General features: G+C 41.3%; 1 protein-coding gene across 1 annotated transcript; it reads left to right on the forward strand.

Moving 5' to 3' along the window:
- Positions 1 to 1,467: 1,467 nt before the first annotated feature.
- On the forward strand, positions 1,468 to 12,696 carry LOC128853161 (uncharacterized). The gene is made up of 7 exons (XM_054075694.1): positions 1,468 to 1,617; positions 2,603 to 2,708; positions 3,264 to 3,437; positions 4,220 to 4,319; positions 7,661 to 7,749; positions 8,748 to 8,886; positions 9,440 to 12,696. The coding sequence occupies exons 1-7, from the start codon at positions 1,533 to 1,535 to the stop codon at positions 9,446 to 9,448; spliced, it is 702 nt and encodes a 233-aa protein (XP_053931669.1). The 5' UTR covers positions 1,468 to 1,532; the 3' UTR covers positions 9,449 to 12,696.
- Positions 12,697 to 13,093: the final 397 nt, after the last annotated feature.

Consider the following 13,093-nt stretch of genomic DNA (forward strand, 5'->3'; position numbering starts at 1 on the left):
TAGAAGTCCATCAGTAAACACGACTGAGTCACACCTGCTCCACTAATATTGGGGGGAAAAAAGTCACCCCCAAAGTACTGAAACATACGATCCTGGAAAAAAGTCATCGCAGCAATACTGCTCAGCATTCACTGGTTTATGCATCTTGGATTTTGAGAAGTGCTTCCATTTCCTTATCTTTGTAATTTCTAATGAGCAGTTGACCAGCTTCCACCATTAATTTTGGTCAGTATCTTTACTTCAGTTATAGCTCTCTAGTTGTGGAAATAAAGTGAGCCATAATGTAGTCTATCTAGGCTGTAGTTGCAGAGTGCAGAACTTTGCATTTAATTTTAGTTCCAGAAACTAAGACAATAAAAGAAAGAAATGAGCATGCTTTGAAATATAAAGCTAACAGCTGTTTAGGCCTATTGGTGTTGGATGTGTGTGTTATTACCCAAGTAGGCACTAGAAAGCGAGACCTCCTGATGGTCCCTGCGGCCCTGCCATGAACCCATTGCACTCAATGAAACACCAGCAATGCAATAGGAAGATCATAGTTTGGGATTTGTGCTCTTGCATCATTAAAATATCTCACAAAAGTGAAAACTGCAAATTACATTTCTGCATCTTGATCTTAATCAAATTTAAACCCCTTAGGTAAAGGTTTCGTTTACACACAACATGAAGTACCAGCGCTCAGTGAGCTAGAACCAAGGGGCAATCCCGCAGCAACAGGAAGAACAAAGCATGTGTCTGGGCTGGCGCTTCGTGCTTCTGCCTTAAATCAGAGGAAGGATCATACAATTTCTTTTGCTGAGGTATATGTTAATTTCTCTGCTCTTGCAAGAGTGATCCCGGGATCTCTTGTGAAGCAATCTTCTGGCAGGGCTGCGAATCAGTCTTATTCCCTGCTGTAAAACTAAGTGCTGTTGAGCTTCCAGCCAAAGTGGTGTTCTTTCAAGAATTTGCCAGGCATTCACTTTTACAGGTTATTTATCCTTTGAAAAGTAAAGGTTAAAGTTTACCTTTCGCTGTGAAGGTGATAGTGTTTGGCTTGTTTTCATGATCAGCTAGTTCCTGTCAAATGAAGAAATCCAGGTTGGAGTTTTATCAGTTACGGAGAAATTTTGAGGGCACTGTGCTAAAAACCAATGTGCATTCAAGGAACTTAGTCTTCTTTAAAAAATTGTTGTCTTTAAAACATAACATGCCCCTAAAAGGTTAACAGACAAATGCATGGGGACAGATACCTTAATATGTTGAAACTCACATTGTTAAGGGAATACTTTGCATATTTATTCAAAATACAGAAATATCAAGGTTAGTGAGACTTATTATGGAGCTCCCAGTTGTCATAAAAGGAAATATGCTGGAGAAGTTATCGGGAATTTGTATCTGTTACAAGTTAATTAGTAATTCTTTATAGAGAAGGATGCTATAAAACAAGCTCAAAATCCACGATCCTTGGCCTGCTGCAGTAATTAGCAGTAGCAGGGAGGAGAGCGCATTCTGCAGTGAGCAAAATCTGAGAGAAACAGTCTTGTACCACAATGGGCTTCAGGCTGTCCCTTCTTAAAGTCTTGCTTTTCATTCTGTTCATGGCCAGCGGTTCGCGGAGTGAAGAAGCTTTAGAACGTAAGACATTTTTGCTTTCTATATTGTCAGAGTAGGGATGTGTCTATCAAAAGTCCGGCCGACACATGGCAGCGCTGCTGCGGTGTTGCCGTCCCTAGGAGGAGGTTCCCCCTACAGTTCAAGTCAAGTTTGTTTTTTAAATAATGGGGAAACAATGAACACATAAAGACCTTTGTGTGGGAACTGCGTACCTGTGCTTGTGGGTAGGAAGTGGTTCACAGTTCTTGAGTTCTGTACTGCCAAGAGTATAGTGATATTTTACAGAGACCCAGGTGCGCAAGGCAAAAGGGCTTTTGCTTTCACCTGTTATTCTTACTTCCGCACATTAGAATTCATGCAACTGCATGAATTAACAGCTGAAATACTAGATGTTCTTGTGGCTTTGAGTCAATCTGTCAGTGTCAAAAGGATGCATTTGAAATTGGATGGGTCAGTTCTTTTTCAGTAGGAAAAAATACTTGGTATATGGGTTAAAAAATTGTGTGTTCTTTTTATAGCAAGTATTTTTAGGTATTTTCTTTTGGAGGTGAACAGGGAGAACATCACCAGTAATTTTAAGAGCATGGCCACCAGAACGCTTTGGGAAAAAGGTTGTTTTAAACGAGAGGTTAAGTTATATGGAATTGTCTGTGGTTCTGTTGGAGTATAGAGTATTGGTCAGGAATTTCTGTCATAGGAATATTTCCTACAGTTTGATTTTATTTATTTATTATTATCACTGTTCTTTACCAGGTAGCTACCAGTACTAGTAATTAGTTATCACTAACCTGATAGAGATGTTAATCAACTGCATGAGGAAGGTATTTGTAGACAGCCGTACACATGTGGAGTACTCTTAAGGATTCAACTTCTGGAACATAATTTACAGTCCACAATGTTTCTGCAGTACAAGAGATGGAGGAGATTAAATTAAAAATACAGCCCACTAACAGTATGTTGCTGTATAATTGCATTAAATAAATAATTGTTTTGTTTTAATTTACAGCCAACTGCACTAGAGTTGAGGACTTGGGTGCCTGCCTGGGTAATACAGACAACTTCTGTCCTGCCAATATTTCTTGTCAATGTAAAGATGAGAAACCTTTTTGCAGGTAGGGTGTGGGGTTTGTTTCTTTGTTTAAATATACACTATGTAAGTGCAGCTTGCCAAAAATATTACTAATGAACTAAATGAACTCTTAAAAGCAGAGGGGACATATTTATTCTGTCAGCCCGCTCTGGGCTGTGTTGCTGCCTTTTCAGTGGAGGTGCATCGGTGTGACATTTCAGTCACGTCTACGTAGTCTGGTCTGAAAATGCAGCAGCTTTGCCATGCTTACAGCTGGCAAAAAGATCTTTGACCTGAGCCAAACTATCATTTGGGTAATATACTTTGTTCTCAACAAAGCATATTATCTTGGACTTACTGGAATGTTACCTTGGGCTTGGTTGACCCAGAGCCTGGCAGAGAGCATTTGCATCAAATCTACACTGAGATGTGTATTACTAAGCTAAGCAATCTTTAGACAAACAGGAAAAATATTGACTCTCTTGACCTCTAAAGTATTCAGTGATAAATAACTGTAGCAAAATATTTTTCTTTTTTTATATTATTATTATTTTTAAATTAAAATGATGTTGCTAAAAGTTAATATTTTTATTTCTAGATGTGATTACTTCAGAGTGGGCTGGAAGGAGTATTGGTACATGGGTCCCAAATGTAACCACCTTTGGAACACTTTAAGTTTCATTTTAGTATCTACTCTTCCTGCAGTAGCACTGGTTATTATCGTCATTCTAATATTTTACTATGTCTACCGTTGTAAAAGTAAAAAAGCTGGGTAAGTTACTCTGAACGTAGTTAAAGGGGGTTTATAATCAAAATGAAAGTAAAGCAAAAGAAGTCTGTTATTCTGACTAATTTTTAACCTCTGGATATTTAAATCAAGCAGCGTGCATAAAGCATCGCCTGCCAAAATATTGCTTACGCAATTTAAAATGAAATCAAAGCATCTTACCGGAGCACTTAACAGTTATTCAGCATTTTACTGCTGCATGCAGAACTTCACCATAAGTCGTTGCCTCTCTCCTTTAGGGCTAGCCAGGGAAGCTTTAAAGATTAATAAGTACACTTATTGCTTTAGCTCAAGACCACCAAGTCTGTCTTGCTGATTTATTTGCTACTAAGGGTTGGGTTTCTTTCTACAAGTTTAAAAAGGGAAAAAAAAAGAATTAGACCAATAGCATTGGCAAGAGTCTTTGTAATTAATCACGATTTCTCCTATTCTTTGGTCCTAGGCATTGGCAATCTGAGCTGCTTTTTGCTTTCAATGCTTTATCTTTTTTTGTTTGTTTCTGTCCCAGATAACAGTGGGGGTATACAGAATATTTGGGTATACAGAATATTTGGGTTTTATTTCTTTCTTCAAGCCACACTAGTGTGTATGCCTGTACTTCCTTCATCATGGAAAAATTGTAATTATTCATAGCTCTCACACAGTCACTGCCACAGTACAGCCAAGCCTATGGTAGGGCCATGGAGCAAATCTGCAGTACAAAAAGATCTGTCAAGACCCTCAAAACTATTGCTGATGCTCCAAATTTGTGTTGTTCCCCCAACCAGGAAACGGACAAAATCTTCATACAGTGGAGCACAACATAACCCTGCATTTGCTGCTGAAAGGGCTGGTAGCTTAGGGCACCTGTATCAGCCGCCGACAATGGTAAGAGAGGTTGGCGGGGGGGAGGATATCACATGGTCCTAATGCTTGTGGGAGTCAGACATGGCTTTGTGATTCAACAGAACAGTATATGAAGAGCAAAAAAAGCTCATTAGGTAAAATTATAAAATGACAAATGAAATTTATTGTTTATAAATGCAAAGCAACATGTAGAAGAGCTGTTTTAACTTTGTTAATGTGGTAATCATCTATAAAGAATCATAGAACGCCAGGTTGGAAGGGACCTCAAGGATCATCTTGTCTGACCTTTAGGTGATCTATAGTTTCAATGAGATGGCCCAGCGCACTGTCAAGCTGAGACTTAAAAGTGCCCAGTGCAGAGGGATCCATCACTTCTCTGGGGAGCTTGTGCCAATATTTCGCTGTTCTCATGGGGAAAAGATTTCTAAATAAGAAATTAGAACTCAGAAAGAGTATCTGATGTTTTCTGAAAAAGTTTGCTTTGCTAGGAATTTTAGGAAGAAACTAAAAACAATATGAGCAGCATTATAATAAAATGGCACAAATCTTAATTATGCCTACATTTTGACTTCTGACTAATTTTGAGCCCCCATCTCAGCAAGCAGTGTGGCATATCTAGAATTTCAGGGTCATCAGTACTGATTTCTGTATAAGGAGAGGTTGTGTGGGAAGTTACTGTTCCCTGCTTTTAAAGTAAGAACTAGGTAATGTCAAATGAAATCAGGCAGAAGTTTTAAACAACAAAAAAGTGTCTTTTGCTAAAACGCAGAATCCATCAGTATGTACTCATAGTGTAAATTAGTTATTAAAAAATCAGACATCTATCCAGGGAGGTGTTTCGACTGGATGGGTGCTTTCAGGTAGACAACTTCCTGATTAAACTGCCTGGAATAAATGCTTCAACCTCGGATGAGCATTCAGTGTCTGGGCCAAACCAGACACAGGCCACAAAGCAAAGTGCATGAAGTGCCAGTGTGGGGTCCTACGTGCATTAGTCCACTTTCTTTGTGGCTACAAATGCAGCCACAGACTGCATTGCAGCTCAGTCAATCAATGTGTTGGATGCCTCTGGTTAGAAATTAGATTGATATATTAATAGTACTTCAGGTATTTATATTGCTTATTTTTTCTTCACATTTCCATTGCAGGCTGTTCTCAGTGGGTTGAGTGCCCTGACTCCGTCAGTCTCTTCCTGTGTTCTATTTCTATATGCACAAAAGTAAATCTTGCAAGTGTGAGGTGTGTTGGAGTACAGGTAGAGAGGCCTACTAAAGATTTGATCTATGTTGTTTACTTTAGAGGCAAGAAATCAGGCTTATTTCTGTAATGAAGATGTATGTGGTCACCAGTGGGCACAGCACAGCGTAATTGCACAAATCAATTACAACAAACCAGATGTTTACGCTGAGATTCTGACCCTCTGTGAATAAACGTCACCCAGTTCTGCAGGCTGAGAGACTAAGATTAAAACTTGAGGAAAATCGGAAATGTTTCTTTCAAATGCACTTTATTCAATTGGAAGTGGAATGACAATTCATGGAATGGGTTAGATTGCAATAATGTGACCCTTCTGTCCTTTCCATGTTGTGAGTGATGCTTTCTGATGACATTTTTGGAGGGATGAGAAGGACGTGGCTGTACCAAATGTGTTATCTTTGCCGTCTCTCAGCTGCCTAATCTAGGAATGATGGTACAGAACTGCATCTAGCACATAGCATAAGCACTGCTGGCAGATTTCTGGCTACGTCTGTTTAAAATTCACTGCCTACAACAGAGTTAGGTTTGGGGCCAGAATATTTAACCATCTCCATGTTTAGTATTTTTTTTCTAGAAGGGAGAAACTCCCTAAATCAAATCTGAAATTAAATTACCTGCGTCACCTTTGTAACAGAGCATTTCACTGGGACTTCTGCATCGTTTCTGAGATAGAGTAGAGTTATTTATGGGATTTCAAAGGTTATCTGCATTGGAGCTGGGATTTGAACTTTGAGCCCCCAAGGCCCGACACTGCCTTTCGAGTAGGCTAATGCTCTGCTGTGCCGATTTTCTCTCTTTGGCAAGATGTTCTTTATACTAGAGGTTATCACATGAACTACCGAATGTCACAGGAACAGATGGATAAATGCATTTCACATATAGAATGGGGAATATGAAATACTGAGAAACGTGAAAAGGGATGTATTTGGGGGAGGATTGTTTCCACATTCTGTACTTTAAGTGGGATTTTTTTAAGTATGTAAGGAATGTCTTGTGTCTGAGAAGAAGACACAGTAGGCTGTCTAAGAAAAGAAAGAGAATAAGCTAGGCTGATACATAATTTCCCGTTAAATATATTTGTGAATTATGAGTATCTTGGAAATGATGGGGGGAGGAGGAGAGAAAGACGCATGAGCCTACCTCCACCAGGAGATGGTGCTGTTTAATTTTTAACTAATGCTGAATGTAGTTCCGCTGATGCTGGCATTGTCCAGATGGGAATCAGACCAAACCTGCCCGCTGTGTGGGGAGAAGCCTCCTGCGCAAGGAGCTGCTCTGCAGCAGGGCTGCTTTCTCCTGCTTCTGACTGGGAGTTGCAGCCCAGAGGCAGTCCTGGGACGGTTCTACCTTCTTCATCTCCTTCTAGCTGTGGTGGTCATGAAAATATGAGCTCACACGCACCCACGGCTCTGCGGTCTGCCCAGCCCTCAGCCCGGCTGTCTGAGAGGCAACAGAGGAAGCAGAGATCTGCATTTGGTAGCATCAGCTCTGGCAGCTGAACTGCACTGCACCTTGTTGGGAAAATAACTTCAGGTCATTATATTATTAAACAAAGATACCATTAGCAAATGAATGTCACTTTTTATAAGCAATATGAATCTTTATTTTGTTTCTTCATTATATTTTCCTTTTTCACTCCTGCAATACATTTGGCAGGACAGCAGCCAGTCTTTAAACAACACTATTCAATCGATCTTAATTGTTGGTCACTGTATTTGCTTTAAATTTTTACTCAGTTTTGTGTAAATGAGACAGAAATCCACTGTTATTTATGGAGTGATATCTGAAATGTTTCATTATAAAAGACTCAACGAAACATCTAGACCTTGATAAGACCCTTAATGCCTGGTTTACTTAATTATGCAGACTTCCCTGGGTGGGCGTTGGTCTGTTATATCTTACAGGTACATTTTCTGCATCATCCAGATATGTAAAGACTTTTCTTCTACTGAATCTTTTAGATAAATTGAACTTACACATTTGAAAGTCTGTCTATAAAAAGCAATGTATTTCATACCTGATAAATCAGTTTCTAAATACAGTTTTTTCCACCAAGTCCACTGCTAACATACTGTACCTGGTGAACTGTTTTTCTAATTTGTTAGGATGCCTGGGTTGGACAAATTCCAAAAGCTGTTCTGAGAAGACAAGATTTTGACGATGTCCCAACCCCCAGTCAATTAGAAAATTACGGGTATGCTGCTGGTTTTCTGTCTTCTTTGCTCATTTTCACTTTATATTCTGGTTTGGAGACCGAGAATGACTTTGTAGTTCTGCCAGTGGCAGCTTTTGGCTGGATTATTCACGTCCATTTTGTGGCTTGAGTCTTTACTAGAAAGAGATTATTTTCTTTATTTTCCTCTACTATGCACAGTTCTAACAGCATTGCTGCAAGAATCCCAGGACTATTCTGTACACTATTACTAAATGCAAACTAGAACACAGGGCTGAATTTATCAGCCTGCTGTCTAATAATCTGCCTTCCTAATATACCACCAAAAGGAAAGGGTGTGTTTCTCTTGTTGCTGGAGCTAAATCCTACTGTACTGATTTATCCAAAGACTCGTATGGTTTTCCTCTAATAATTACAAATGTATTAATTTTCATTACTTTTTAGAAATGTGGTTTCCTTTAGTTGTGCTTCCTCTCTTTAATCCTCACTAACACCAGCCAACTGTTGCAGCTTCTGCCTGCAGCTTTTGCAGAGAACTTGTTTACCACGAGGCAAATAAATGAAAGCAGAACATTTGCCTCGTAAGTAGCAAAGTTCTGCTGCAGAAACAGACTGGACCTTTCTGAAATTTCGGTCGATCAAGAAAGTCTGATTCTTTTGATATGATATCAAAAAAATTGAGAATGTTGAAGGTACACCTATTGTGAATTTAAAATGTCTTCAAAATAATTGAGAAATATAGAAAATCAGCTATTAGGGCACTGTTCGGTGAGGGGAAAAAAGTTCAAAGACTGTTCCTTCTTTAAATTCACCTCTTTTCTGTATTGGCAGGATGAGGGTTTGATAGTAAAGTGAACTTAAAAGACAGAACATTTAGATGTCTTAGTGTTATTGCCTCAATGTCATGCGTGCAATAATGACCTTCATTATCTTTGTATTTCAGTTTAAACTGACACGTGATGTAATTTGCAGTACATTACGTATATTTTTTAATAACCTTTTTTTTCTCTTTTCTGTAGTCCCATGCATCCTCAGCCATTAAGGAGACCAGATCCAGCAAAAGAGCATATTTATAATCAACAGCCTCCGTATGAGAAATTCTGCTATCCAAGCAGTAACTTGCCTTCTGCAGGTCATGCAGAGGAGAGACGGCATTGGGTATGTATTAACAACAGACCTATGCGTATATGGTGTATGATCTTCTGTCTTCGTTCTTAGTACAAATTATCATAGTTCAAATTGGTAGTATTTGTGTCACTGTGTAAAGAAGTGAGTTAATAAAAAGCCCAAGGCCATCTTTAGTATGGGGTCAAGAGAAATGTCAGTGGCCATGCCTGGCCACATCTTTTCTTCCACAGTAGCCCTGGGATTTCTTTGGCCCTCCTTTTTTAGGCCACGGTTGTTCTGAAAGAACACTTCAATAGCAACAAAATGTTCTGCTGTTGCTGCTTTCTAACTGGCCCTGCTGAAATGTTTTTAAATATTTCAATACCTGTTTCACTTTGTGTGTGCAGTCTTAATACCTTCAGTTAGTTGTATGAAAATCATCTCCTGAGGCTATTGGTTAGTACGCATTCAGAAGCAGCACATACACTGAGATAAAAATAAAATAAATCTATGAATGTAGTTAGATTAGATACAGATTATTTGAGTAACAGGCATACTGGGGAGTGTATGTCAAGCTACTGATTTAATTCTAATCTCTTCACAGAAATACTAAGCACCAGTGCATCTTGGAGTGCTTTGTAATCAATGGATGATCCAAATGCTGAGAGACCAGTAAGACATTGTGGGCACTAAACATTATCACAAAGAAAAGGTATAGAAGGTGACGATAAAACAAAAACATGATAGTAGCATCTGATTTGCTTACTGTGTAATTGAAGAAAACTTCTTGTGCATACAGTTCACATAGTGGCTTCTAAGTATTGCTCAAATTGTTGTGCACCTGTCAGGACACGGAGTTCTCTTGTGATTAACCATGCGTCATAAATGACAAGAAGTACCTGTCACAAAAACCTGCCCTTCCTCAGAAGAAACTCGTGAGAAGGGAAAAAAATCTTCAAGTATGAAAAATATGCACGCTAATCATTATATAATCACCTTGTTTGCTTCCCAGGATGATTTAAATCCTTATCAAAGTGAAAGGGGGGTAAGGAGCTGCATGTTTTCATATTTCTTAGGAAGCCTTGCCAAAGACAGCTTTTGTCAGGCATTGAGAATTTTCTTGATGATTACAGCACAAAGCAGCTCAATGTTCATATCAATAACATCTGCACAGCCAGCCTGAAGAAGCACCTTGTTCTGACATCAACAGAGAAAGAAGCATGGAAGAAAGCCGTTGCTTTTCCTTGTCTCACTCACTGTTCTTTCACCGGGCATGTTCCGTAAAAGCATCCTACTGTCATCCCATTATTTTTCTATTTCTATCAGAAATGAGAGAAGTGAAAATGTTTCTATCACTATTGTCTTCAGAAACATAGAGAAACAGTGTTAGCACATCTTTTGAGATTCTGGACTATCAGTTTAAACTATTTTGACCCCAGAAAATTGTATCCCAATGTGTCAGTGAATTGCTTTTTTCCTGTTAGGCCTCAGCCTCCACTAGTGCCATAATTTAACAAACAGGGGTTGTTGTTGACCTCCAGCTCTGTTTGCCAACCTGGAAGTGATCACACAATTTGAGTGTTCAATATGGTATTTTGCACTTCTTTGAAAAGGAATGGGAGAAATATATACATGGTGCTGGCAAGCAAAGAGCTACCTGGAAGACGTATGCTCCTACTGCTTAAATTGAAATGAATAAAGTTTCACAGAGAATGAAGCTTCCCTCATTAGACTTCTGCAGCCTGAGACTGAAGAGCGGACAGCTCAAGAGCTGCAGGACACATGCTGCATGGGCACTGCTCCTGATGCACTTAACCACTCATGGTCAGGTCATAACATCAGGCAGTTGCATGTGAAAGAACATTGTGAAGAAACTACTTGAAATACTCCATTGCCACGTCTAACAACAATAATGATATTAAGGAACACTGTTCTGAATGTGCCATCTGCCCAGCACTGTGCTTTGGTTGTTTGCCTCCTACTGCTGGAGAGCAGAGCAGCTTTGTAATTCTTTGAAATCTTTGTGTTCGGAACTGAAGGGTAAGGAGGAATTCCAGCCATCTGCAGGGTGTCCTGGTTATGATGTGCTCCCCCACTCCCCGTCAAGCATAAACAGTTGAAGTTGATGCAGAGAGTGGTGGTTTGGCTTTTGTGCAATCTTTGTGAGTCACTGCTGCACTTTGTGATATTTGGATTCCTGTGATCTTGGTGTCTGGGTGGGATTTTTTTCATTCTGTGCTTCTGACCCGTGCTTTGGATAGCTCTTCCTTCTAATTGCTGCCTGGCGCTGCAAATGTGCATCTGGGGCTGATGTTGAACATTGCATCACACTGTTGCCAATGGTCTTGTTGTTGCTCCTTGCTATTTTATGCTTATTTTGCTCTTGAGATTTCTCTTGATACTGCTCCAAAAGAGGGAATCCAGCACAGATGGATTTTGTTGAAGAAAGGGATGATTAATCTCTGTGCTTTTGCTTTTCCCATTGTATCACCTTGTGAGATTCTCACTGTTTCCCCAAGTATTCAGTTTTGTGATCATGTTTTTCAGGTATCTTCTTCCTCTCGTTCCCTAATTTTTCATCAGTTTGAAATTATTTTCTCTATCTTTGCTAGAGCTGGAAGAACCAACCAGAATGTTACTAACACTGTATTTTACGTTGGTTTGTGGCAGGCTAGGGACAGCTTTAACCCATCATTCCACTTTTTACTCCTTTAAAAGAAAAAAAAGGGAAGGAAGCTCCAAGTTCTATGTTAAGGAGGTGGAAGTCCAGGAGTAAGAATCTTTTCAGAATTCCAGAAGGAAAAAGCCTGTAACTCTGTATGAAACTGCAAGCTGTAGCTGTGTAGCACAAAATTCACTTCCATGATTTCAGGATCTAAACATTGGTGCTTGGTGCCGTTTTTGACACTCTGTGGCATTCCAGCTGCTCTCCCGCTGCTGTTGTGGAAGAGGGCAGGTCTTCTGTAGCTCATCGTACCTGCCATAGCCACTTGGACATCCTGTTAGGCAACTGCATTCCGCAAGGAACAATCACCTGTGTTTCCCTAAAGGTGTTTGAAATTTGGCCATTGCAGCACTAGGATCTGCTCAGCACAGCTCCTGCTCCACTTCAAGTCCATTTCTAAACTGGGGTGGGGGCGCGTGTCTAAAATACTCCGCTTCATGAAGGTTTACAGAAATTATTAGTTCCAGCCCATTTTGTTAAATTGGAGCAGACCATTTACCCTGGTACACAACGCCAGGTCCAGGTGTTGTAGGACTTTACCGCTGTGGTTACTAAGCTGTGGTCACGCTGATTCTTCAAGAACGTTTTTTCCATGCTGACATCCCAACACCATGGGCAGACCACGTGTGACATCGTGCTTTGGGCCAGCAGCCTCTGCCCAGCTCCTGCCCATGCGGGGCTTCCGTCAGTGTTCCTCGGCCATTCATGGTGTCTGTCCTGACCCTCCTCTTGTCCCCCCGAAGGGGCTACATGAAAGCTGGGCAGGGACTGTTTACAAAGGCTTGTAGCGACAGGGCGATTGGCAATGGGTATAAACTGGAGAGGGGCAGATTTAGACTAGACATGAGGAGGAATTTCTTCACCATGAGGGTGGTGAGGCCCTGGCACAGGTTGCCCAGGGAAGTTGTGGCTGCCCCATCCCTGGAGGGGTTCCAGGCCAGGTTGGATGGGGCTTGGAGCCCCCGATCCAGAGGGAGGTGTCCCTGCCCATGGCAGGAACTGGATGGGCTTTAATGTCGCTTTCAACCCAAACCATTCTATGTTTCTATGACACCGCTGCCACCCAGACGGTGCCCCTGGCTGTCCCTGGGCAGCAGGAGCTGTCATTGATGTCCCAGTGAGATCCACACACCTGGGCAGGAGGGGTCCCCCCATCTCAGTGTCCATCCTCCCCGATGTCTGCCCCCACATCCCAGTGTCTGTCCCCGGCTTCCCGGTGCCCATGTCCCCCATCCACCCTTGCTAATGTCCCCATCTGTCTGGCGTCTATATCGTGTCCCCGCCTACTGTCCATGTGTCCCCCTCCCGGTGTCCCCCCCTTGCTGTTATCGTCGTCCCTCCCCCCATCCCCCGGTGTCCCTGTCCCCCGTATCTCCCCTCCCCGGTGTCCTTGTCCCTCTCCCCCTCTCGATGACCCGGTGTCTCCCTCTCCGGTGTCCCTGTCCTCGTGTCACACCCCTCCCCGGTAACCCTGTCCCCCGTGTCCCCCTCCCCGTGTCACGTCAGCCCCCGGTGTCCGTGTCCTCCTCGTCC

The sequence above is a fragment of the Cuculus canorus genome, chromosome 10, assembly GCF_017976375.1.
Source record: "Cuculus canorus isolate bCucCan1 chromosome 10, bCucCan1.pri, whole genome shotgun sequence".
NCBI classification, from domain to species: domain Eukaryota; kingdom Metazoa; phylum Chordata; class Aves; order Cuculiformes; family Cuculidae; genus Cuculus; species Cuculus canorus.